The 25071-nt window shown below is 44.4% G+C and overlaps 1 protein-coding gene across 5 annotated transcripts in view; it reads right to left on the bottom strand.

Moving 5' to 3' along the window:
- The window catches only part of KAT6B (lysine acetyltransferase 6B), a 346743-nt gene that overhangs the window by 312795 nt on the left and 8877 nt on the right, over window positions 1–25071 (bottom strand). For 4 of the 5 annotated variants that reach the window (XM_069240850.1, XM_069240852.1, XM_069240854.1 and 1 more), the window contains exon 2: window positions 23440–24287. In XM_069240850.1, the coding sequence (XP_069096951.1) occupies window positions 23440–24054 (615 nt within the window). In that variant the 5' untranslated portion in view covers window positions 24055–24287. Of the gene's footprint in view, window positions 1–23439; window positions 24288–25071 lie in introns of those variants that run through there. The other variant, XM_069240851.1, reaches the window with a different exon arrangement.

Here is a 25071-nt window from a genome sequence, read left to right as displayed (position 1 = left end):
TTAGGAAATACTTGAATGTGGATAGAATATCCAGGTATCTGAGAATTAACATATTTCCCTCTGTAGGGAAATAAAAAATATGCAGAAAGATGGGGAAAGGAAACCGGGACAGAGAAGGAGTATGGATGAGAGCTCAGATACTTAAGGAGACAGGGCCCAGGAAGTAGATAACTTGGTAGCTAATTTGTCACATAAGACACTTTCAGATGCTGAAAGAAGTGTTCTCAATGAAGGACTTTCACTCCAACAAATAGATGGGACAATGGGTGTGCCAAGGTTGATTTAAATAGATTTACAAGGCAATTAAAACTGAAAAAATATTTTATGACCAAATCCAAGAGTAACTATCCTGTACAGATCAGTACAGATCATGGTCACATGTCAAATAAGAAAATAGTTGGATATTGGTGTATTCATGGCCTTGGAGGAGAGGCATGGTTGCTATATAGAAGACCTACCAAAAGAATTGCATATCAATACAGATCTGAGTTACCAGTTAGTTGAAAACAAATGTACGCACATTCCTCCTACAAATGCCGATAATGTTACTGATATTTTCAATAAATTGGTCATGCGTGAATTTGACAGCTATGTATCATGCAAATATGACTGACTAATCTCAATAAAGATGAACTCAAAGCACAGAAGAATTGTGAGAAATGTGGTCGTTTTGAATCATAGTGATAACCACTATGAAGCAATGTCAATTGAGGAATCATCTAAACTATGAGAATGCTGATATGTCCAAAGTAGAACTGTCTAAATATGTAAAGAGGAAATTGAGATTGTATATGGAGAAAAAAAAAATTTGATGCAGGTAGAGAAATACAACTACTTGTGGCTAGATAAGGCCAAACAGTCAATTTTATATTTCTTTTTCCGGAAGTCGACAAAGCATCCCGTGCAGCTGTGCAACATCTTTGGGGAAAAAATGACACAGCCAATAGGTCTCACATAGGCAAAACCAGATTTGCTTTGCCAATAATTGCGCATTTTACAGCAGTCTCCATCGTGTATTTTTCTTCTTTTGAATTGTGTTACACCCGGGTGTTTCTCCCAACAACCCTCCATGTTGCACTTGCTCTTGTTTCCATCCACCGAGGTCAAGATAGTGTTCTAATACCCTGTCCGCCACAGGTTACTCTCACCTATTGCTTCTCCCCCTAATGCCATTGTGTCTGAAGCAAGAGTGTGGAAGAGAAGCAGTCACTCACGCCCCATTGCCTCATCCATGACCTCCATGTTGCTCCACCTACCCACCTTCCATAAAACACGTTCACCCTTGTGTTAGCTGATACAACTCAGATCGGCAATTAACAAAAAAAAAAAAAAATGGTTTTGTTTTTAAAGTGCTGTATCATTTTGCAGGCATGTCTATACATGATGAGCACGGCCACAAAATAATGCAGCCAATAAGGTCATAAACTAACTTTTTTTTGCAGTCACCAGGGACAGAGAGGAAGTTTAACAGGAGTGGGCAGCAGAAAAATGCTGCTCTAATTTAATTGCTAAAGTAACTTCAGCATCCATACTCTTAGTCTCTCTCAAGCCACTTAGGAGATCCACAGGGGCAAAAAGGCTTCACTTTCAAGACCGGAACCTGTGTGTTCTTGAGGGCCAGAAAAGGCTAGCAGTACAAACTATTTTTCAGTAGACCGAGCTGCCACTGCAGACACTGATTATTTCACACTTCATGCCCTCCCCGAAATCCCACCTCATGCTCTATGGGATGGCTTCAAGGCTACCATCTAGGGCACTACCTCTACTATAGCCATCGCTAGGGCTTGGAAAGCCCACCGTATCGAAAACAACCTCACAGTGGAAATCCTTTCACTGGAGCAAGCCGTTAAGTCCAATTCCACAAACCGAACTAAACAACCACCAGCCCTACTCAAGGGACAGTCGGTTTGTGTGCTCTGCACTAACCAAGCAGAACACTCCCTACTTGCTCTTAAAACAGAATTTTTACAATGGCTGGAATAAAGTAAGCACCCTTTTAGTGCGCAGACTTAGATATGAACAAGCTTAATCTCCTATCTAAGATCCACACCCAGGGAGACTGCTGGGTTGTACATGAACAGAAGGCCTTCTGCCCCTTTTACCAAAATTTGTAGACCTCGGAGGGTGAAGATCCACAGGCCATACAGACATATCTTAGAGACTGTCTTTGCCTGCCTTTGAAGCCAGAAGTATGCCAAGACTTGGAAAAACCTTTCGGCTGCTGAACTGAATAGGGCCCTCAAGATAATCCCAAAAGGGAAAAAAAAAAAACTGCCCCCAACAGCCTTTCACCCTCTTTTTAGCAAAATGTCTCCTCCAATTACGAGAGCACCTACTCATGCTCCAAAACTCTCTCTCTAGTACTACCGGTGTCACGCCGGCCATGTCCCACACCAAAATAATTCTGGTCCCGAAGCTGGGAAATGATCCATCCCTCTGGTGTTCATGCTGCCCGATAAACTCACTAAATTTTTATGCGAAAAGCAACACCAAAAGGATTGCAAACCGTCTCAAAACCAGTCTGCCTGGCCTCACAGACCATGACCAAGTAGGGTTTATTAAACACAGGGAGAGCCAGAACAATATCTGCCGACTCATGCACCTGGTGGAAAAAGCCCATTGACGCAACATCCCAGCTCCCTCGCTCTCATTAAATGCAAAGAAGGCTTGCTTTCATGAGGTCCTTACCAAAATAGGCCTAGGGCCCATCATAATTAGTAGAATCATGGCCTTTTATGTCACACCTACAATCTGGGTCAATTGGGGCTCCTCCCAGCCCTTTACCCTCTTTAGGGGCACCAGAGCAGGATGTCCCCTCTGCCCCTTACTCTTTGCGCCTGTAGTTCAACCCCTGGCCATTTGCCTCCACCAAGCATTGGACATAACCAGCATCCCCTTTGGAAGGCAAGATCATAAACTCCTGCTTTCCGTGGATGACCATCTCCTTGCTTTAACCAATCCACTTACTCCCCTCCTCCCCCCCGCACTGAACCCTGTGCTCCAAGAATTGAAAGTGCATATGGCTACAAAATTAATATGTCTGAGTAGTTTAAAAGGTAAGGGTTCCAAGTAATAGGCAAACTTAGCACTAGGGGACGTTAGCTGGGTTGCTTAGGTCAGGTTCATTTTAGAGTACGACTAAGCAAAAAAAAAAAAAAAATCCACAACCCAATCTAGGGGCACAATCTGGATTATAGTCCAAATAAAAAATAAAAAAACAACATGAGGCTTAGGTTATTGCGATGAATGGATTATGCACCATTAACAGCCCTGCTTTTCAAATGACTCAGTGTTTGGACTTCTCACTGAGATAGTCTCACTCTCTGGAAGCTCATTTATATTGCATTGGGAGTGGTAACCACCAGTGGCCACCTTCTAAAATAAGGTCTGCTGCCTCACAACTAGAGTAAGAAGCTATAGGCTGGTAGCATGCGACGATATGTGCACATGCATGTGAGACTGCCATTCAGCACTGTCCAGTACCTGCACACAGGTACCCAGTCACATAGGGGACCCTGTCTGGATTGGGACTGAGGGGGATGAGCCTTAAACGTGGGCATTAATAGTGTGGGTATGTTCATCTGTAGTGCTGCACTTTAGTAAGTAGAGTGCTCCACAGTTTGTAGACTGGTCAAATTCTACACAAAACTACAGTTAAGCCTAGATACTAAGTTGATGCACCAATATCATAGTAAAAACAGGATTCTGAAAGCAGATCTGACCGTAATTTTTACTTATCTGCAAACTTTAAGGAAAGATTTATCGTTTTTCTCCGACTTCGCCTCCAATTAGATTTGAGCCCTTGAATCATCTTGCTGGACCAACCTGACTAGCTACATCCTCTGGAGAACAAGATAGTAAAGGATTGGGCCTGCTTTTTCAAAAAGTGTGGGGGGGGGGGGGCTGGGTGTAAACCAACCTGCAAGGTTTGCCAGGGTTTTCAGTGGACTAGTTCTACTGGAATCTGGCCTGCAAAAGGAGGAAACCATGAGTTTAGCTGACAAAGGTGCCCTGCAAGTGCCCAAAGGCCGGTGTGGGAGATGCAGTGTCGTGGTAAAGGGTTAGGCAGGTGTCACAGAGCAAATCTTCCACTCGCATAGACAGGAGCGGGGATTCCACCGGCCAGTACTGAGCGGCCCGACAAAAGATGGGACTGAAAGCACCCTCGGGAGGGATGGGACACTGGGTAAATGAAAAGGAAAATACAAATAAAATTACATTTATTTAAAAAAAGATTTTTTTAAAACCACACAACACCCATAAAAGCGTCCACGTGGGCACTTTTTAGAAAGAGAAAAAGAAAAGAATTCATCCCCGAGACCCAAGCCAGCTTAATAAGCACAACAGAATCCACTGGGGCGCATACCAAAATGTACCTATTTCCCATTTTGGCTTCCCAGGAGGTAACCACAACCCTGCTAGAAAGTGTTCTGGGGGGGACAAATCCCATATTTGATATTTAAGTGTACCACCTTAAGTCTGTCAGTTGCACCAAATAGTGACCAGAAGACTTATTGGGCTTTCGAACACTATTGGAGCACCTAATCCAGTGGCTCTACAGAACAGGGATCACCGAAGATGGGTCGTAAGGCTGCTTTGCAGCATGTGTAAAAGTAGATAAGATTCACCCATACAGTTCACTGTATATTGAAATACAGTATTAACAATAAAAATAAAGACAATCATTACTGTATTCTTGAGTGTCACTGTAAGATGGTACCATCCTTTGAGATTTTCATGTGTTGCATTAGTTTAATGACATGTTGCCACTTGTATTAATGTGGTGCCCCCTGAAAAGGTTAGTAGGCCTGCCTTTAGATAATTACACCCCATTATATTGAGTCTAGTGTGTGTATATTTTTGTGTTGGGGGGGGAGGGGATGGGTGTTCTATGATTTAAGGGTCTGCGCTCGCTAAGCTGTAAATAGTTATTTTCGCCTGCCTCATTTGTAAATTAATGCATAGTACTGAATAGTGTGTGCATGATAAAGTACTTTACCTTTAAAAAAATAAAAAATAATAATAATAATAATAATAATAATAATAATTAAATGCACTGACTGGAGAAGTATTTATTTGATGGTGTATGTCAGACTAAGTTCTGAGCATAGCCCATATTACCTGCCCTAAGGAGGCCTTTGACCACTCTACAGGGCTACCCTGAACGTCAAGTACTACAAAAGGGTACTTAGTTCCCAGTAAAGAAAAACAGAAATTGTCTGTGAAGGACCCACAACCGTAGCAAGAAATAACCTGATTTCTTACGGTAACGCTTTGCTAACAGTTGCGCTACGTTTTAGGCTTTTCTTTAAACAAAAATGTAGAAAAATACTAATGCCTAGAATACACTGCCTATAAATATCACAGCAATAACTACAGTCCCACCACCCCAACTCACAGTTGTGATGGTAACTATTTTCAAAGCAGAAACTGCCTACAAGGGAACCTGCCTACAAGGGGCACTTTCCCATTTAGAAACCATGCCAATCATCCTAGAGGGGGAAATCAGGCAATTGTCCAGGATAACAAACTAGAACTACACTCCCACCAACCCCATGGTGTGTTTCAAATGGAAATGTTTTTTTCCCCCCCCTTTAAAAAAATTAAAAAAATAAAAATAAAAAAAACACCTCATGGGAAAGAGGGGGAGGGGGGGGGAGTTAGGAGACACCAGTCTGGTCTGTCCACTTGATGGACAGATCACTTAAAAAAGAAATTAAAAAAAAAAAAAAGTTTCATTTGGAAAACCAAATGCAGGAAACGGAGGTCTGCTGTGTCTTGGAGAGCACCATCACTGTATTAAAAACGAATTATAGGAGAATCCAAACTGCTATCTTTTAAATAAAATTAATATTCACTGGCCCTGTTTTGCGATCACTGCAAAATGATACTTTGCAATTCGACTTTGTACGGCTGCATCACAAATATTATTTCCATTCATAAATCAATCAGTACAAATCGCACATTCCATCGTTGCAGCTACAAATAATACATATGAAGCTAAATTACTCTAGAGCAGGGGTGGAGTGGCGGGGGGCTGAAGCGAACAGAACTCCAAAAAGGTCCTAGGATTATACAGCAACTTGATTTCATATAGAGTTAAATCTTCCAATCCAAAAATAGACCCCGCATAAGTGGGAAAAGGCACTAGCTGCTCAAATGTCAAACAAAGAAAGGCTGAAATTTCATCATTTTCATCCTGCCCAAAATCTATGGCGATATGAGATTGTGTTCTTATTCAGAAACCGCACCTTGTTTGCTAGTCAGATGCTAAGTGGCTCAACCGTACAGAGTTTTATGAAAGAATCAAGGACACCTTAACAGATTAGAATATCTTTCAAGATGAGCTTCCTACCAGGGCAGATGCTCTCTCACACACACACACACAAGGGCAAAAATGCTGACAATGCCTCACGAGGACAAAATTATTAAATTAATATCACAAAAAGCAAAGTGAATATTTTATTACAGTAACAGACTTGAGCATTTTGAGAAAGCTACTAAAAAAAGAGGGAGATTATTGGGTATCATACTATTTTAATGCACCAGAACATCAAAAACACCACATCTGACATAAGTGCGGACTAACAATGTACTTTTGTGATGCTCCTAGAAATATTACTCAGAACATTTCCAAGTATCTTTTAACAGTTTGGTTTCGGATCACCGGCTCACTAGTAAGGATTCGAATAACCCAAGCCAAAATATAAACTGAACTTTGTCAACATAAAAAGAGAATGGACTAAACAAGTTACTAGAGGACGTTGTTAAAGAACAGAAGCATGGAAAACTAGCGGACCATAAAAAGACCATTGGACTCAAGGAGCTCCTGGGACACTTAGGTATATTACGACGTCTTCACCAAATACTTTAGACCATAGCAGAACATTACAAAGCTGAGATACACAGAGTCGCCTAGGAGTTCCCAGAAGGATCAAGAACCAAGTTAGACATATAGTTGTGTCACATGTATGGAACTCAAAAAGAATAGACTTTATAGAAACCCCTTATTCATAGGCCCTTCAAGCTAGAAGTAAGAAACTATTCTTTATTGTATAATTAGAGGGAAGCTGACGATTATCGTTTTTTCCACCTCTGGTGTGAAATATTCTAACAAATTATTTTTCACTCTCTGGTGAAGACCATTTCTATTGAAGAAAAGGGTACATTTACTTAATATTCTCATTTTGCAACCTGTCATTCATGTCTCACAGCCAATGCTACTGATGTTAAAGGAGGTGGATCAATTTTGCAGCATGGTGGCCAAATTATGTGTTGAGCCCCAGCCTCCACCTTGAAGCACATATGCTCACCTGTTAGGAACATGGACTGCAGAAGAGATTTCCATTTCATAGCAGTAGAGCATCTGGTCAATAAAAGGGCAAGATCTATAAACCTACTGGCAACTTTGCCAGATTGTGGGCACCTACCTAGGCCAAGGAGACAACACTCTAGGGTAAATAGTCCTTAGTGGACTGATACAGAGATCAATATGGTTCATAGTTCACTCCAATAAGAGTATGATGCGCCAGGTCCTGAAGTACAGATGTCAAGTATGCCCCATGTAGTATGTTGAACTGAATGAATTGGAACCTCGCAATCTATTAGACTTTGTGTGGGAGGGAGACGGCTTTGTCTTATTCTTTCTTGGTGAGGAGGGTTGCCCAAGGTTGACGTCCCATTTTGTGAAGAAATGCAGACTAAGAGCCACAGCAAAGTTAGAGATCGCTTTAAAGAGCCAGGATATCAATTTACTCGAGGCAGATGGGGGAAGTGTTTTGAGGCAGCGGTTGGCTGGGTGGCTCAGTGTCTGTGATATCTTAATCAACAACTGTGTAAGGAAATGCCTCCTTGGCATGGTTACCCCCTGACTTTTTGCCTTTGCTGATGCTAAGTTATGATTTGAAAGTGTGCTGGGACCCTGCTAACCAGGCCCCAGCACCAGTGTTCTTTCCCTAAACTGTACATTTGTCTCCACAATTGGCACAACCCTGGCACTCAGGTAAGTCCCTTGTAACTGGTACCCCTGGTACCAAGGGCACTGATGCCAGGAAGGTCTCTAAGGGCTGCAGCATGTCTTATGCCACCCTGGGGACCCCTCACTCAGCACATACACACTGCTTCACAGCTTGTGTGCGCTGGTGGGGAGAAAAAGACTAAGCCGACATGGCACTCCCCTCAGAGTGCCATGCCAACCTCACACTGCCTGTGGCATAGGTAAGTCACCCCTCTAGCAGGCCTTACAGCCCTAAGGCAGGGTTCACTATACCACAGGTGAGGGCATATGTGCATGAGCACTATGCCCCTACAGTGTCTAAGCAAAACCTTAGACATTGTAAGTGCAGGGTAGCCATAAGAGTATATGGTCTGGGAGCTTGTCAAACACGAACTCCACAGCACCTTAATGGCTACACTGAAAACTGGGACGTTTGGTATCAAACTTCTCAGCACAATAAATGCACACTGATGCCAGTGTGCACTTTATTGTAAAAGTACACCCAGAGAGCATCTTAGAGATGCCCCCTGAAAACATACCCGACTTCCAGTGTGGGCTGACTAGGGGAGAGTGCTTTTGTCACTCTGTGGCCAGGAACAAAGCCTGTACTGGGTGGAGGTGCTTCTCACCTCCCCCTGCAGGAACTGTAACACCTGGCGGTGAGCCTCAAAGGCTCACTCCCTTTGTAACAGCGCCACAGGGCATCCCAGCTAGTGGAGATGCCCGCCCCTCAGGCCACTGCCCCCACTTTTGGCGGCAAGGCTGGAGGAGATAATGAGAAAAACAAGGAGAAGTCACCCACCAGTCAGGACAGCCCCTAAGGTGTCCTGAGGTCACTCTTACTTTTAGAAATCCTCCATCTTGCAGAAGGAGGATTCCCCCAATAGGATTAGGGATGTGCCCCCCTCCCCACAGGGAGGAGGCACAAAGAGAGTGTAGCCACCCTCAAGGACAGTAGCCATTGGCTACTGCCCTCCCAGACCCAAACACACCCCTAAATTCAGTATTTAGGGGCCACCAGAACCGAGGAAGAGAGATTCCTGCAACCCAAAGAAGAAGGACTGCTGACCTGAAGCCCTGCAGTGAAGACGGAGACGACAACTGATTTGGCCCCAGCCCCACCGGCTGGTCTCCCTACTTCGACGAAAACTGCAACAGCGAAGCATCCAACAGGGACCAGCGACCTCTGATGCCTCAGAGGACTGCCCTGCATCTAAAGGACCAAGAAGCTCCCAAGAACAGCAGCCCTGTTCAACAAACTGCAACTTTCTGCAATAAAGAAGCAACTTTTAAGACACCACGTTTCCAGTCGGAAGCGTGAGACTTTCCACTCTGCACCCGACGCCCCCGGCTCGACCTGCGGAAAACAAACACCTCAGGGAGGACTCCCCGGCGACTGAGAGCCCGTGAGTAGCCAGAGTTGACCCCCCCATGGGCACCCACAGCGACGCCTCCAAAGGCTCCCCCTGACCACAACTGCCTGTAACAAGGGACCCGACGCCTGGAACCAACACTGCACTCGCAGCCCCCAGGACCTGAAGGAACCGAACTCTAGTGCAGGAGCGACCCCCAGGCAACCCTCTGCCTAGCCCAGGTGGTGGCTACCCCGAGGAGCCCCCCCTGTGCCTGCCTGCATCGTTGAAGAGACCCCCAGGATCTCCCCATTGATTCCAATACAAAACCCGCCGCATGTTTGCACTCTGCACCCGGCCGCCCCTGTGGGGCTGAGGGTGTACTTTCTGTGCCTGCTTGTGTGTCCCTCCCCCCCCCCCCCCGGTGCCCTACAAAAGCCCCCTGGACTGCCCTCAGAGGATGCGGGTACTTACCTGCTGGCAGACTGGAACCGGGGCATCCCAGTTTCCATTGAAGCCTATGTGTTTTGGGCACCTCTTGGACCTCTGCACCTGGCCGGCCCTGAGCTGCTGGTGTGGTAACTTCGGGGTTGCCTTGAACCCCCAACGGTGGGCTACCTTGGACCCAACTTTGAACCCTGTAAGTGTTTTACTTACCTGTGAACTTAACATTTACTTAACTCCCCCAGGAACTGTTGATTTGTGCACTGTGTCCTCTTTTAAAATAGCTTATTGCCATTTTTGGCAAAACTGAGCATGCTATTTGATTATTCAAAGTTCCTAGAATACCTGAGTGAAATACCTTTCATTTGAAGTATTACTTGTAAATCTTGAACCTGTTGTTCTTGAAATAAACTAAGAAAATATATTTTTCTATATAAAAACCTATTGGCCTGGAGTAAGTCTTTGAGCATGTGTTCCTCATTTATTGCCAGTGTGTGTACAACAAATGCTTAACACTACCCTCTGATAAGCCTACTGCTCGATCACACCACCACAAAATAGAGCATTACAATTATCTCTTTGTGGCACTATCTTACCGCTAAGGGGAACCCTTGGACTCTGTGCTCACTATTTCTTACTTTGAAATAGTATATACAGAGCCAACTTCCTACAAACTGTTACACCCGTTTCAATTAGGGTAAAAGCACAGCAGGGCCGCCTCCCAGTCTTCAACCTCCTCAGTGCTTCTTGAGCAACAATTTGATCCCTTTATATCAGCCCATGAGCTTTAGACAGAAAGCCACCTGTGCATTACTGTATGCTCATTTGCAGGGACCGTATTAACTCCTGTCCCTCCCTCGCCTTCCTTTCCTACCAATGAGGCTCCCTGCCTCCCCCTAGACCGTTCCTTTACCTTTAAAAAAGCCCCCCCACCACCACCACCTCCTGTTCTTTTTGTCTAGCCCCACTAGACTTACCTTTTCCTCCAAGGCGGGGCCTGGTGGGGCATCGTCTTGACTCTCGGCGAGCGCGGTGCACCTCGCAGTGAGTTTCCCGGAGGTCGCTTCTTCCTGTGGCAGGCGGCGGTACCTTGGAGACGCGTCCTTGGAGTCGGCCGGCTCTGTGGTGGCTGGGGCTGTGCTTCTGGATCCTAGGCTCGCGTTTGCTGGGCTGATGTGCCGGTTGTGAAACTTTGCGTTTTGGCGGTAGGACGGGCGTTTCGGTCTGCGTTTTTTTCATTATTTTAGGGTTAATTAATGCACTTTTCTCATTTGCTGCTGTTGGATGTGGCGGGGGTAGGGGGGGCTTTCTCCTTTATTTAACTGGATGCTGTTGGCCTCTTGGGTACATTTCTTGTTGGGATAATGTCGAGGCAGGTTCCTTCCAAGCGGCGCAGGATTGTCTCTTCTTCTTAAGGGGAGGATGTTGCGGTTCCCCTTCCCACTCCTGGTGGACACCAGGTTGCGCTACAGGTTCCTGCGCCTCATGTCCAGAGAAGAGGTTCAGGACATGATTGAGGTGGCTGTGTCTCATGCTCTTCAGGCTGGAGTGCCTAGACCTGGACGTTCTCCAACATCCCGTCCTTCAGATGACGACGCTCCTTCTACCCCTTCTGGTGGGAAGTATGTCTCCAGGGAGGAGATGTGGGAGGTTCTGACGCATGTTTGGGACAATTTAGGGTTTCCTGTTTTTCAACCTTCGGAGACTGATTTCCACTTGTTCCCTCAATATCAAACACCTTTGCGGTTTGCCATGCCTTTCCAGGGCCCTGTTAATGATATGGTGTTCCGGGAGTGGAAGGATGTGGACAAGTCTCAGGTTCTGCGCTTCCTTCAGAAACTGTACTTACTGGAGGGGGAGGATGTGTTACCTCCTTCCATTAAGCTTGATTCCATTTTGGCAACTTTGATTGGCAAGACGGCAGTCAATCCGGAGGACTGTGTTACTGCTGATGCCACGGACAGAAAGGTGGATTCGGGTCTGAAGAGGGCATTTGCGGCAGAGAATTTGGCCCTCAGAGCTGGATTTTTTCTGCTTATTCTGCCCAATCCTTGGTGCAGGATTTTGACAAGCTGGCGGTAGCTGTTCAGGAGGGTTCGGAGCTGCTGGCGGTTATGGAACAGGCCAGGTTGTTGGCGGACATGTCATCTGATGTTGTCCGCACTTCGGCTCTGGCTTCGGGAGCTTTGATTGGGGCTCGTAGGTCCCTCTGGTTAAGGATGTGGAAGGCGGATCCTGGAGAGAAATCTGCTCTCCTGAGGCTGCCTTTTGAAGGGAGCAATTTATTTGGGGATCAGTTGCCTTCCATGCTTTTGAAAGCTTTTAAGGAGAGGAAGCACGCCTTGCCTTACAAAAGGTGGTTCTTCTTCTGGCAAGGGTTGGCGGAAGCATTCTCGTTCTTCTCCCAAATTCGATTCCAAGTCTTTTCTTCCAGGAAGCGTTGTTTTCAGCCCCGTTTTTCTCCTAAAAAGTCTGCTCCTTCGAGCGGGGAGGCCTTAAGAAGGGTTCCTGACAATCACTGTGGGCCTGGCAGCGGGCCGGTTGGGGGGCGGCTGAGGCACGTTCTTCACGTTTGGCAGGAGGATGTCACAGATTGCTGGGTTCTGGACATTGTGAACAATGGCTACGCCATAGACTTCGACGTGGTGCCTCCAGATACAGGGGTGCGTCCTACTAGGCTGCCTGCGAACGGTGCCCAGAGGCGGGCATTGTTGGAGGGGGTCCGGGACTTGCTCCTCAAGAGGGCCATATCCCATGTTCCTGTGGGGGAAGAGAGGTCTGGGCACTTATTCCAGGTTCCAAAGGTGTCAGGGGGCTTTCGTCCTGTCCTCAATCTCAAGGGTGTGAATTCCTGGATCAAGACTGTACATTTTGGTATGCTTTCCATTCAGTCGATTTTTCCTCTGGTCGGTCCAGGGGATTTCCTGGGGTCTCTGGATCTGCAGGATGCCTACCTGCATGTTCCAGTGGCTCTGTCTTCTCAGAGGTTCCTACGCTTTGCTGTAAGCCAGGACCATTTTCAGTTTTGTTTTCTGCTGTTTGGCCTCAAATCCTCTCCACGGATTTTCACCAAGGAGCTGGCCCCTCTGGTAGCTCTTCTACATTCCGAGGGGGTGTTTGTCCATCCTTATTTGGACGATATTCTGATTCAAGCTCCCACTCAGGTTCTGTTACGGAGTCATGTGGCCCGGGTTCTGTTGGTCCTGCAAAACCACGTTTTTCTGGTAAACTGGGGGAAGTCAGACTTGGTCCCTTCCCGGGATCTGGTTTTTCTCAGGGCCCTATTTCTGACTCTTCACAGCTTGGTGACTGTGTCGAAGAAGCGGTTGTTGTGCCTCCAGTCACAGGTGTTGTCGATCTTATCGCAGACTGCTCCCAGAGCCCTTCAGTAGTTGTGTCTGCAGGGTCATTTTGGCGTCGGTGTTTTTTCTGGTGCCGTGGGCAAGGTTTCTACTTCTTTGCCTGATGAACTGGTTTCTCGTTGGTTGGTCTCCAGTGTAGAGTTCTCTTCGGACAAGGATTCCTGTGTCCGGGTTTGTTCGCAGGGAGTTGGGTTGGTGGCTGGTGCCGGCTTATCTTCGTTTGGGGGTGTCTTTATCTCCTCCTCTCCCGGTGGTAGTGACGACCAATGCCAGCCTCTCCAGTTGGGGAGCTTGGCTGGGGTCGGCTCAGGTCCTGGGGTTTTGGTCACCTCTGGAGGCCAGATGCTCCTCGAATTGGCACGAGTTGAAGGCAGTGCTTCTTGCTCTGGTTCGTTTTCAGGAATCCCTGAAGGGATTGGATGTTCTTATCCGGACAGACAACTCGGTGACCAAGTCTTACGTGAACAAGCAGGGAGGGACCAGGTCCCGGTCGCTGTTCCGCATTGCGAGGGACATTTTTATTTGGGCTCAGGAGTGTGTTCTGTCTCTGCGAGCCACCTACATTCAGGGGGTGGTCAAAGTTTGGGCGTATCTTCTGAGCCGGGTCATTCCTTCATCTCAGCTTCTCCCTCCGGTTGTCACTGTTCCGTAGCTTGGTTCGCCGGTGGGGGCTCCCAGAGTTGGATGCGTTTGCCTCCCCAGAGAAAGTGAAAGTGAGGCACTTTTGCTGCTGGTTTTGTTGTCATCAGGCTTGGGCAGTGGACGGGATGTCGTGTCCTTGGCCTCAGGATCTTCTGTACGCATTCCCGCCATTCCAGTTGCTCCGTGCGTTTCTGGTGAGGGTACGTCTTCTGAAGGCCAGGGTTCTCTATCGTGCCCCATTGGCCAAGGGCAAATTGGTTTCCGTTACTTCGGTTGATGGCATCCGGTCACATGTGGACTCTCCCTCGCCTCTGGAGTTTCCTTGCCTCCCGATGGGGTCATTGCGGCGGTTGCACTTGATGGCTTGGAAGTTGAACGGAGGGGATTGACAAGCTTAGGGGTTCCGGTCACTGAGTTCTACTTTGCTGGCTTCACGGCGTCATTCCACATTGCTCTTATGGTCGGCAGTGGAAGGTTTTATCTTCCTGGTGTTTGCGGCACAGGTTGGATCCTTTGGCAGCTTCTCTGTTTGAGGTGATGCAGTTTCTGCAGGATGGGGCCCAGTTGGGTTTGTCTGTGGCTTCACTGCGTGTACTGTGGGCTTTTAGGGGTCTGTGGCATAATCTGTCTGATGAGTCATTTGATGCCTAGATTTTTTCCAGGGCCTTGTTTCCTCGTCCGGTGCGGGCCTTTCCCTCCTGGGATCTTTCTTTGGTGTTGGATACCTTGACTGTTCCTCCCTTTGAACCTCTGGATTCCTGTGACTTACGTCATCTATCTTTGAAAACTTTTTTCTGGTGGCCATTACTTCAGCCCATCGTTTGGGGGAGTTGGGAGCGTTGGCCTGCTCTTTTCCTTTTTGTAAGGTTTTTCCTGATCGGGTTATGCTTGTTCCGGTTCCTTCGTTTGTTCCCAAAGGGAATTCGGCTTTCCATGCTCGGCAGGAGGTTATCCTGCCTGCTTTTTGTCCCGATCCTTCCTCGGCTGAGGAGGTTTGGTTGCATTCTTTGGATGTACGTAGGTCTTTGTTGGAATATCTACAGGTGGTTGCTCGTTTCCGGAAGGGTGATTCCCCGTTTGTTAATTTCGGTCCGGCTTGGAAGGGGGAGAAGCTGTCCGCTGCTTCCTTGAGTCGTTGGGTTCGCTCTCTAATTTTGATGGCTTATTCTTTGCAAGGGGTTGTTCCACCTCAGGGGATACAGGGCCGTTCTACCAGGGGTATGGCTGCTACGGTGGCTGAGCTGCAGGGCGCTTCTGTGGTGGAAATTTGCAGGGCCGCTACTTGGGCCTCACCTTCTACTTTTGTTCGTCATTACAGGTTGGCGGACTTGAGGAGTTTGGAGTCGGTATTGGGTCACAGGGTCTTGTCCTCTAAGATGTAATAGAGGGGTGGTTGTCCGGTGTCCTTTTTGGTTGTGATTAAACTTGTTTCAACTCAGAGTCCGTCTCCTGTTTTTCTCTTACTAGGTCTCATTGGTAGGAAAGGAAGGCGAGGGATGGACGGGAGGTAATGCGTCCATTACTTACAATATTGGCATTACTCCTAGTCCTACTCCCTCGCCTTCCTTTCCGTTCATTCCCACCCTCCCGGTACGGACCGCCTGAGTTGCCGTTTGGGCTTGTTTCTGTACAGGAGGTGTTGGGGTGGGAGGGGGGCTTTTTTTTTAAATGGGAAGGGAGGGGTCTAGGGGGAGGCAGGGAGCCTCATTGGTAGGAAAGGAAGGCGAGGGAGTAGGACTAGGAGTAATGCCATTATCGTAAGTAATGGACGCATTACAGGGTGTTTATGCCCACGCCTTGTGTCAATGGATCACACTGCCCTGGAGGCTAGGCCATATTACAAACGTAGAGAAGGAGGCCAAAAGAAAGTTGGGTTTCATAATGACTGTGCACCAAATAGGAGGTGCTACACAGTCAGCACATCACCCTGAGGGTTCCCCTAGGGACAGGGCCACAGGGACCCTCAGACCTCCTTCCCCCAAGACAGGGCAGCCACCTTCAGTGAAAGACTGAGCACTAACTTGAATCTGTAGCCCTTCTTTCACTAATGTGCTGTCCTCAGTGCAGGTGCGAACTGTCAGAGTTTTGTGGGTTTTTTGGTAATATGTCTCCCAGTCAGCGCCAGACACCCCCAATTAAGGGTGCACTGCTGAGTGTTCAATGTTTTATTGAGGACCAAATGGATTCACGCTCCCACCCCCAAAGCCCTGGAGACCAAACAGTCTTTTTGCAACCACTACCATAATAATGAAGAGGAAAAGTATATTACTTTGGTTGTAGCTTGGACACTTGGGGAAGCAGAGATGGAGGCAGCAGAAACCACAACATAGGAAATATTGACAGCCACTTAGAAAACTGCAGCCACATGGCAATATATTATTATTAGCACATCAAACATTTTGAACCCATTTGGATTGGGGAACGGTCTTGTACAGCACATTTTTTTCCATTTTTGAATAAAACAAACAAAATATGTTCTACATTTTGGCTGTTTCTTTGGTTCCCTGAAGGGAATTCTACATACACTAGGTACCTCCACAACTCCCCCCCCCCCACCCCCACCCAACAACATGGAGGGGGTGGAAACACAATTTAGCTTAGATATCTTTAGTGGGAGAAAAGGTATGAAGGAGTAAGCACAAACTACATCAAACAAGCTTTGGCACTGACATCAGACTGCTCTTGCCTTTGTCACGGACAACGCACCAGTAAGTCTGACATACACTGCCACTCATCTAGGCAACTCCAATACCAATTCATCCTCTTTTTGACTCATTCTTGTATTCACCTACTTGAATGTGTAAGCGCAGCTCAAACTGAAGAGTTGTGAGGGGGGGGGGTGGGGGGGGAAGCACATTTTATGATGTTATGAAAACAAATAGGCAAGGAAAAGTGTAAAAACAGAATTGGGAAAAACATGACCTCTCATGGAGCGTTTCTAGAAAAAAAGGAAAAAAAAGTTCAAGAAAAGCAGACACTTCTGGATGGATAAAAGGAGCATATTAGATATGGTAAGCAAGCTGTGCTCTACAGCGGAGGGGAGGGCAAAGACTAGATGGAAAGACAAACCAAAATTAAACAATTGAATTTAAAGCAAGAAAATAGGAGTGACAAAATAAAGTTGATGGAAACTGGTCAGTGCAGTTTCTTTCTATGTCCGCTATCAACATGTTCCCGATAATTCTCTCAATCAGAAAGACTTAAGGTTCAGACTTCAACCTGAATAAGCTTGCAACAGAAGAAAAAAAAAAAAAAAAACACCGAAGGTGGCCACTTACAACAGTGATGTACATAATGTATGACTGGCAGAAAGTTTTAACATAACTGCTTGAAAGCATTGTAAGATGGCCGCTCAGTAAACAAAGCATTGGCCAATCATCTTGGGAAGATGAACATAATAGTGCATCACTGTTGTACTGACCCAAAGAAGTCAACGTAAATCTCCTAAACCAATAAACTACCTAGGAAAAGTAGGGCACTGATACACTATGAACAGAACCAATCGAAGGAGTCACCCAGTTTATGTAAAGTGGACTGCACAGTTTGCAGCACACGGTTGATAAAATGAATTTAAGTGAGGTGCTCAATATGGCTTACTGAAGATACAGGATGTACACACACACCCCCAATAGGAAAAAAAGAACCCATAGGAGGGTGGTGGCGGCGGGTGGGGAGGGGGGTATGTGGCTGGCCACCACACTGAAGTGCAGTGCACAGTCTATTGCAGTTACGCACAGGGGAACAAATAGAGACTATAGACAATGGCAGAAATAGGCTAAACCCCTGCCCCATGCTATAGGCAGTTATGGGGAGAGATAGAATATTAAAGACAGACAAAATAGGACTGGACCAGACAGCCGTTCGAGTTTTTATTATTAGAAGGGTTGCGTCAGACAACTACAACAACCAGGCCATCCAAAAATTGTCTGGAAAGGACTACCACAGTGTAAAATGTTCTACCCACTGGTTTTCCTAAGGATATAGTGAACACCAAAATCCTTGCATACTCTGTTAATCTGTGAGATTTCAATAAATAAACTTCCTATTAAAAAAACATTAAGAGTAATATCAAACTCACTCAAAGGACTTCTTGCTTTAATATAAGATTTGAACAATAAATGAGGCAGGCTTAATGATTTCTTTTAATTTTTCACAGTAAACAGATGGGACACATGGCATCAGACGTAACTTTTCTTCATGAACCAATCAGACCAATACACTTACGGTGATTTGTCATCACAAGCAACACAGGCCTTTTTATAACGAGCCTAAGACTTCCTGCAAAGTAACCAAGTATGCACTCACCAAAGTATAATTGTGTACAAAAGCTGAGTAGGGGAGGGAAAAAAAGCTCTCCGAGAGGGCCCAACAAGGATTCTCACACAGGCTATCTATCCACAGTATTTTGCCAGAGGTAACCAACACAAGACCCTTTGCGTATTATAGTAATCTATAAAAATACATGTCCAAAAAGGTCTTAAACCATGTAAAATGTCTGAATCATGTTTAGCACCTGTCTAGAAGTATCAACTCTAATTACAGTGCACGGGTAAAGGCATACTGGTATTTTAAAAAATAAAATCAAAATTGAAGTCAAGTTTACCACTTCTGCAATAACTTCATAATAAGGGCACTTTCATGACTTTTCCCAAAGAAACAGACTGTAAAATTATCTTGTCGCCATAAAAAAAGTAGTTACAAAATGTTAGTTTGCAAACACTATACAGACCTTCGGAGAACAGCTAAAAAGTATTCTCAAAGCACAAATCTACCCCTCAGGGTTTGTTACAAGTAGTGACCAATAACAATAGCCTGGTCTATGGAAATCTCAGATTCTCTGAAACAAAACACCCGTTCACAGTCTTTAACATAGGTTAATGTCAATTCACCTTTAAAACGGCCACTGGCTTTAACATTATATCGGGCCTATTGTGTAGTAACTTTCAGAATAAAGATATCCGTCCTGTTGCATTTGACATACCTTTAACAAAGGAACTAATCAGTCCTCGAACCTTCATCAATGACATCCCATCCCAAGACACATCTGTTGTAGAATATTACAGTGGGAAAATAATATTTACCCCATTTTTAAAAAGTGGAAATCCTCTACTCCCAGGGTTTATATGAGGGTGTAACTAATACAGAAACCATTACCTACTACAGCAATCTGGGAATTCAGGCTATAACCACAGTGTTATATTAGTCCACGTCTAGAGACATATTGGCTTTAAAAGATGCCTTGATTTAGAGGTTAATTCACGAGTTAAGGCCAATTTTCACATTTTATTTAAAAAACATAAATAAATAATCTAAGTACGGGGGAGAAAAAATACTAACTAAATTTTCACATTCGCAGTTTTGGATTTTAAAAGTTTCATCTTTTATCACCCAACTGGTATTGCAGGATCCTTCAGCGTTCGTTTCATCAAGGAAAACTGCTGCTGCCGCCGTTTTGAAAGAATAATGAAAGTATAAAATCAATCCGCTTTTGGTTCATTTTTATTCCTATATAAGTAATGTGCATGAGTGATCTTATGGAAAAAGTCAGATTTTGCGATTGCCTTCACGGAGGTACTGGAGCTTTTTCCGAACTGTATTTCAGTAATTGACGCTTTCAAGAAAAAAAAAATCCAGGACTCAATACCTGCAACCGCTGCCAGACTCAGATACATTGCAAAGGAATGCGACTTGGGAAGTATCCCACATCTGCTGTTCAGAACGGGTGTCGGCATTTAGTTAAAACAACAGAACGATCCAAGCTCTGTCCAGCAAATTTACTAACTGGGCGGTAGCAACTCCATTCCCAGCGTCTGACAAAATGTGACGCGTGCTGGCAAAGCCAGAGAAGTGGATAGCCCCAGAACGTTCTTCAGAGACCGCTGAGCTTGCTATATGATCACACAAGCAGGTCAGTGCCAAAGTCCTTCAGTGCTATGTGCTCCACTATTACTCACCCAGCACATACAGAAATTAACTGCTACACTATAATGGGATTAAAGTGTACCAATAATTTTTAAAATGATGCGTTACATCGGAGAAATCATTTTAGCGTGTGTTGGAGGCTCTTCCAAATTCACGAATCAACATTTAAAAAGTACGTAATATAGTTTCTTAATGAGCACACCGTTTCTAAGCACTTTTACAGGCACTATTAAACAAATTTAGAGGTACTCAATTTGCCCCTCTTAGGAAGGACAAGTCAGCCGTACTAGGTTTTGAACTACTAGTAAGTAGATCAACTTCATTTTGAAAACCTAAAATACAATAGAACACAGATTGTATGAGCATACCATAGAAAACGTTCCTGCTCATACACATTGCACCGTGGTAGTCATCACTGTGTGGTTATGGTCAGCTGCGCTTTCAACTGAAAAAGCATTTTTTTTTTTCCCTTTCAATTTTAAACCCCATGCACGATCTGCACCAAATTTGGTAATCATCTGGCATGGTCAGCTAAGGACAGCCATGCTAAGTTTCATGCAGGTGAAAAATTTAAATAAAAGGGGAATGAGGAGATATTTCAGGACCATGAGGCAGAGTCCCCACATCCTAAGTTGTATATACATACACACACGCAATAAAAAGAGGTCAGTGCGCATGAGATCCTTTTTTGGGATTCGCAGTATCTTTAGCCCTAAAATTGCACCCAGGGTCCACTGCACCAGTTTCAGCACTGGGGACCCTGAGCAGCCTTGTTAAGTATTAAAGATACGACAAATCCTTTAAAGGATCCACAGACAGCAAGCGTCATGCCAGAGTACAACAATCTCAAGGCAAGCTTTATCAAACCATGTCCTTCAGTTCCAAACTAGGCAATCATGGCTTCAGAACCGCAGATCGCAAAAGGAGAGGTATGGGTTTGTGGTACCTCGGCATGATGCTGCTTCAGGGTCATTGGTAAACAAACAAAGAGGGCCTAAACTTTGGCCAGGGTTGGTGGGCCATCTTCTATGCACAGCAGCAGTTGACACTCACCGGGGGTTAGGCAAATGGCCCGGCCTCAGACCGAAGATCTCATACAATGGGTGTGGTGGTCGAAATTAAGCGAGTCATAATGAAACTAAAATAATGTGTGTTTTTTTTTATTTATTTTTAAAGTACTGTTATGGGGCAAACAAGCAATTCACTGAAATTTGGCAGCTGTCAAAGTTAAGGTATGCAATGTATGCAACTGATGCCACAACTCATTTTGCCCACCACATAGAAAATACAGAACATCAATTTCAAAGAGGCCCTGGGTTTTGGGGGGGGGGGGGAGCAAGACACTACCAAAAACAAACTTTGCCTATAGTGCAGGTCTTCTTCACGGCGATCAAAACAAATAGGTTTGGGAATAGTTAGAGGTGTGCCAGTTTGCAGGACATGAAGGATCATTGCCCTCACCGATCGTTTTTTACTATTAATAATACGATAACCACAATGTTTTATAATCATTTAACTCCTGGTATTAAATATGTACAAGTTTAAAAAGTAAGGACAACATTCCAACATACCCTGATAGAATTAGTTTGCCTCAAATACATAAACTGCGATTCTAGAGTTATTTTGCAGCTCACAATGAGCTGAATAATGCTAAATCTTGACACATATGAAGGCCTTAAACTTTAAAGCACAAAGTTGCAGGTCAGCAAAAGGATACATGAAATAATTTAGTATGCTCTTTCAAAACCTAAGACAGTAAATGCTACAGCATTGAAAAATTACACAATACCAGGATTTAAAAAAAAAAAATGTGTGCAATTGATCAATAATACACTTAAGCATGCAAGAATTTCTCCTTCCCAAAAACTTAACAGTCCTGAAGTCAAAAGAAGGGCTTTCTCTTCCAACCATAGATTATGTGCAGCCATAGTATTCATGGGTGGCACAATATATGATAACTTGGGGAGAAAAGAAAAGAAAAAAAAAAGGGACGACGACACAACAACACACCCCCACCAACCTGTCTGGAGGTCATCACATAAAAAAAAGCGTAAAAAAAAAAAAAAAACAACAATAATAATTTGCAAATCACCACATCTTCAGTTCACCCAACCAACTGCATTGGAAAACTTAAGATTACTGGCAATATATGGATATAAATATCAATCAAGAAAATGTCAATAATAAATTACAGCAAAAAAAAAAAATACAAAAAAAAAACAGCGTGTTGGATACAACTGCTTTTCTTCTTACACCTTGAGGTTATGTAAAATTTTATTTTCACTATATGTAGCACTACTCTGTACTTCAGTATAGATTTGTGAGTGATATGTGTGCCTGTATTTTGCATACTTTCATATTTTTGCATGTTCTCCTTAAATAAATCTTCTTAACCTAACATTAGCCCTCACTGAATCAACTAGTAAAAACAAGACTCAAACTGCCTAATTGCATGTGTATCCAACTTTAATAGTGAAGAAAAAAAAATTAAATCTGGGCAAGAAACGTGAAGCTAATGCAGCCTGAGGCACACCTATCGGTCTCTCTGACACCAATCATGAAAGGATAATCTCAGGACATCAAATATGATATCTGCATACTTAACAGTCAAAACTGATGAGCAATCAAAAATTATTTCAAGTTTTAAACAGATTGTGACTTTTTAGAAAAAAAGAATGTTGAACTATGACAGTTGCAATTTATGAGTCTGAATCATACAAGTGGTTTACCAATAAACCTTTAGAACGAACTTCTAAAAACATTGGATACCTTCCAGGGGATTTCATCGAAAACTGTGGTTCCGAACCTGTGGTCCGGGGACCCCTGGGGGTCAGAGAAGACTCCATAAGGGGTCCACGACTGCTTAGAAAACTAAAATTACCAGTTTTGGTCCCCAGCTTTCAGTAATGACTCATTTGAGGGGGGGGGGGGGATTCCAGCAATGGTAAAGTGGGGGTCCACAGAAGTCAAAAGGTTGAGAACCACTGATCTAAAAGATATACAATGTAGAGTAGCCATGGATCGGACTGACTATTTTTTTTCCTCAAAGTTAAAAGAAAATATATACATATTTACAAAAAACTGTAAACAAAATAACTTCCCATATACATCAATTCTAAATTCAGTCACGCTACGGGATAATGCCAGGTACTGTACGAAGTAATAATATAATGATGAAACTGAATTATCAATGTCTCCATCCAGAAATATCATTATAACGAAAGGCTGTTTAAAAAAATACAACAATTTTTAAAAAAAGCATGGGGGGCTAACAACTATTCTTCAGTACAATGAAAGAAGATAGATGAGCTCCAGGCAACCAGTTTGGATTTTAAGCCCATAAACCTCCTTACCCTAATAATGCAAGACTTTCTTACTGAAACAGGTGCCTGGAGAGCGCAGAGCCAACATAAGCTACAATGGCTACTTAAGCAAGTAAGGTTTGTTTTGGCGTTTAAGATTTCACGTTCAGCTCAAACAAAAACCACCAACGGACAACTTAATCAGCAAAAATCGTTTTGCTACAGAAAACCTAAAAATGACATGGTTAACACATCATACACTTTGACGGGTAACCCACCACTACCTGAAACAGCAAGCAGATGCAAAATAACACTGGGTACAGTTCACAGCTAAGACATACAAGAAACTCAATTGCTCACAGGGAATGTATTCAGCACTTTCAAAACAAAAACGAGATTAAGTGTCCAAATGGACTTACCTGGTCTTGTTCATGGGGTAAAAGGCTGACAGGTGGGAGTGTCGCACTGCAAAACTTGGAAACTCCACGGCCTTCTGAATGACCATAGTTCACGGAGTAAAAAGGCCCATCTTTATATAACCTCCCGTTATTTACTGCTCGCTTGGTCCCTAGTCGTAACCTCCGCTGAAAGATAGGGTTGTTGATAATACCCTGCAAGTCGGTCTGACTGCGGAGGAACCGCTCTATGCTCTTTAATGTTGAGCCACTGGGTTCACGGAGCCCTTCAATAGCCCTTTTTAGCAATTTATTCCAATCCACACTGCGCAGATCACTGAAAATACCCCTCGGCCCCTGGACAGGTTTGGGGAAAGTGGAAAGTGGTTTAACGGGTGGAATTCGCCCAGGATATTCAGGGTCCTTGTAAGATGCAACACCTTTGTTGAGAACTTTAAGAACAGAGCCATCTTGGACACTCAATTCCAGCTGTTCACCAACGGTCTTCTTATCCAGTCCATGTGAATTAAACACTGCATGACAAATCCTCTCTTCAGAAGGCCTCTGTTTCTGCCTCTTCACCTTGTGTATAGCTTCGAGTATCCACTGGGTATAAAGGGGATTAGCTAGTTTAACCATGGTTGACCAATAATTTCTTCCAGCCAGGAGTTACCTATAGACAATATTTCTCATCTTTTCGAAAAGGATGCTCTGATAAAGGTTTGAAGAACACTATGGGAATTTACTACGTTTTATTCGGAGCCATATCCTTTACATTAATGTATAGATGTTGGCACTGAAGCAGCACCTCCCTTTTACCAGCTGGAATAATAAATACGTCAGGCAGAAAATGCTCCAAGGAAAGTGGTTACCTAATGTCAAAAACAAGCAAAAACAGGTGTCATTGTTAGCGCAAAAATAAATCAGTAACAGTCATATGTCGTTATTGGGGTTACCCATAGCAGAAACAGAAGTTTGACATTTATAAAACTGTTACAGTTCTTCAAAAAGAAAAACATTCAAGCTACATCTTACTGGGCTTTACCTTTGTCTGGACACAACAACGATTACAAAAAATAAATAAATAAAATTCATCAATACACACAACCTCCAGGAAGGTGACCAGAGAAACGAGTAACTCTATAGAGGCCTGATTTACAGTATGGGCCTGGCAAGACTGCAACAGTGCACTCTGACTATCTAATGCAAGGGATAACTGCTAAGGAACACACCATGCAGAAAGGACATCTATGAAAGTGCCCAAAATGAGCTAGTAAATATGACAACTGCAAGATTTGGTTAGAGCATCCCTTGCATGTGATGGTCTGTATCGCCCTATTTAAAATTATGATTCCCCCTCGCTTTCGGTATATACTCCAACACTTACCACTCTCAATTACCTTGCGTTGGTTCCACTCACTCAACTCCACTCTCTGGTCCTTTCTTTGGGTGAGCAGTTACCCCGAATCACTTTCCCTAATGGTAGGCAATCCCTGTACAATGGTGGGCTAAGGATGGTGGCCATCCACTGCTACTACCTGGCCTCCCAACAAATTATCTTTAACAACTGGCTTAGTGGTGGGTGAGACGACTCAGCTTACTAAGGAGAACTTTCTTCCCTGGGATTTGATCACACCCTAACCCTGTTATACAGCA

The sequence above is a fragment of the Pleurodeles waltl genome, chromosome 6, assembly GCF_031143425.1.
Source record: "Pleurodeles waltl isolate 20211129_DDA chromosome 6, aPleWal1.hap1.20221129, whole genome shotgun sequence".
NCBI classification, from domain to species: domain Eukaryota; kingdom Metazoa; phylum Chordata; class Amphibia; order Caudata; family Salamandridae; genus Pleurodeles; species Pleurodeles waltl.
Note: the sequence above shows the minus strand (reverse complement) of the source record. Positions and strands in the feature narration are given on the sequence as shown.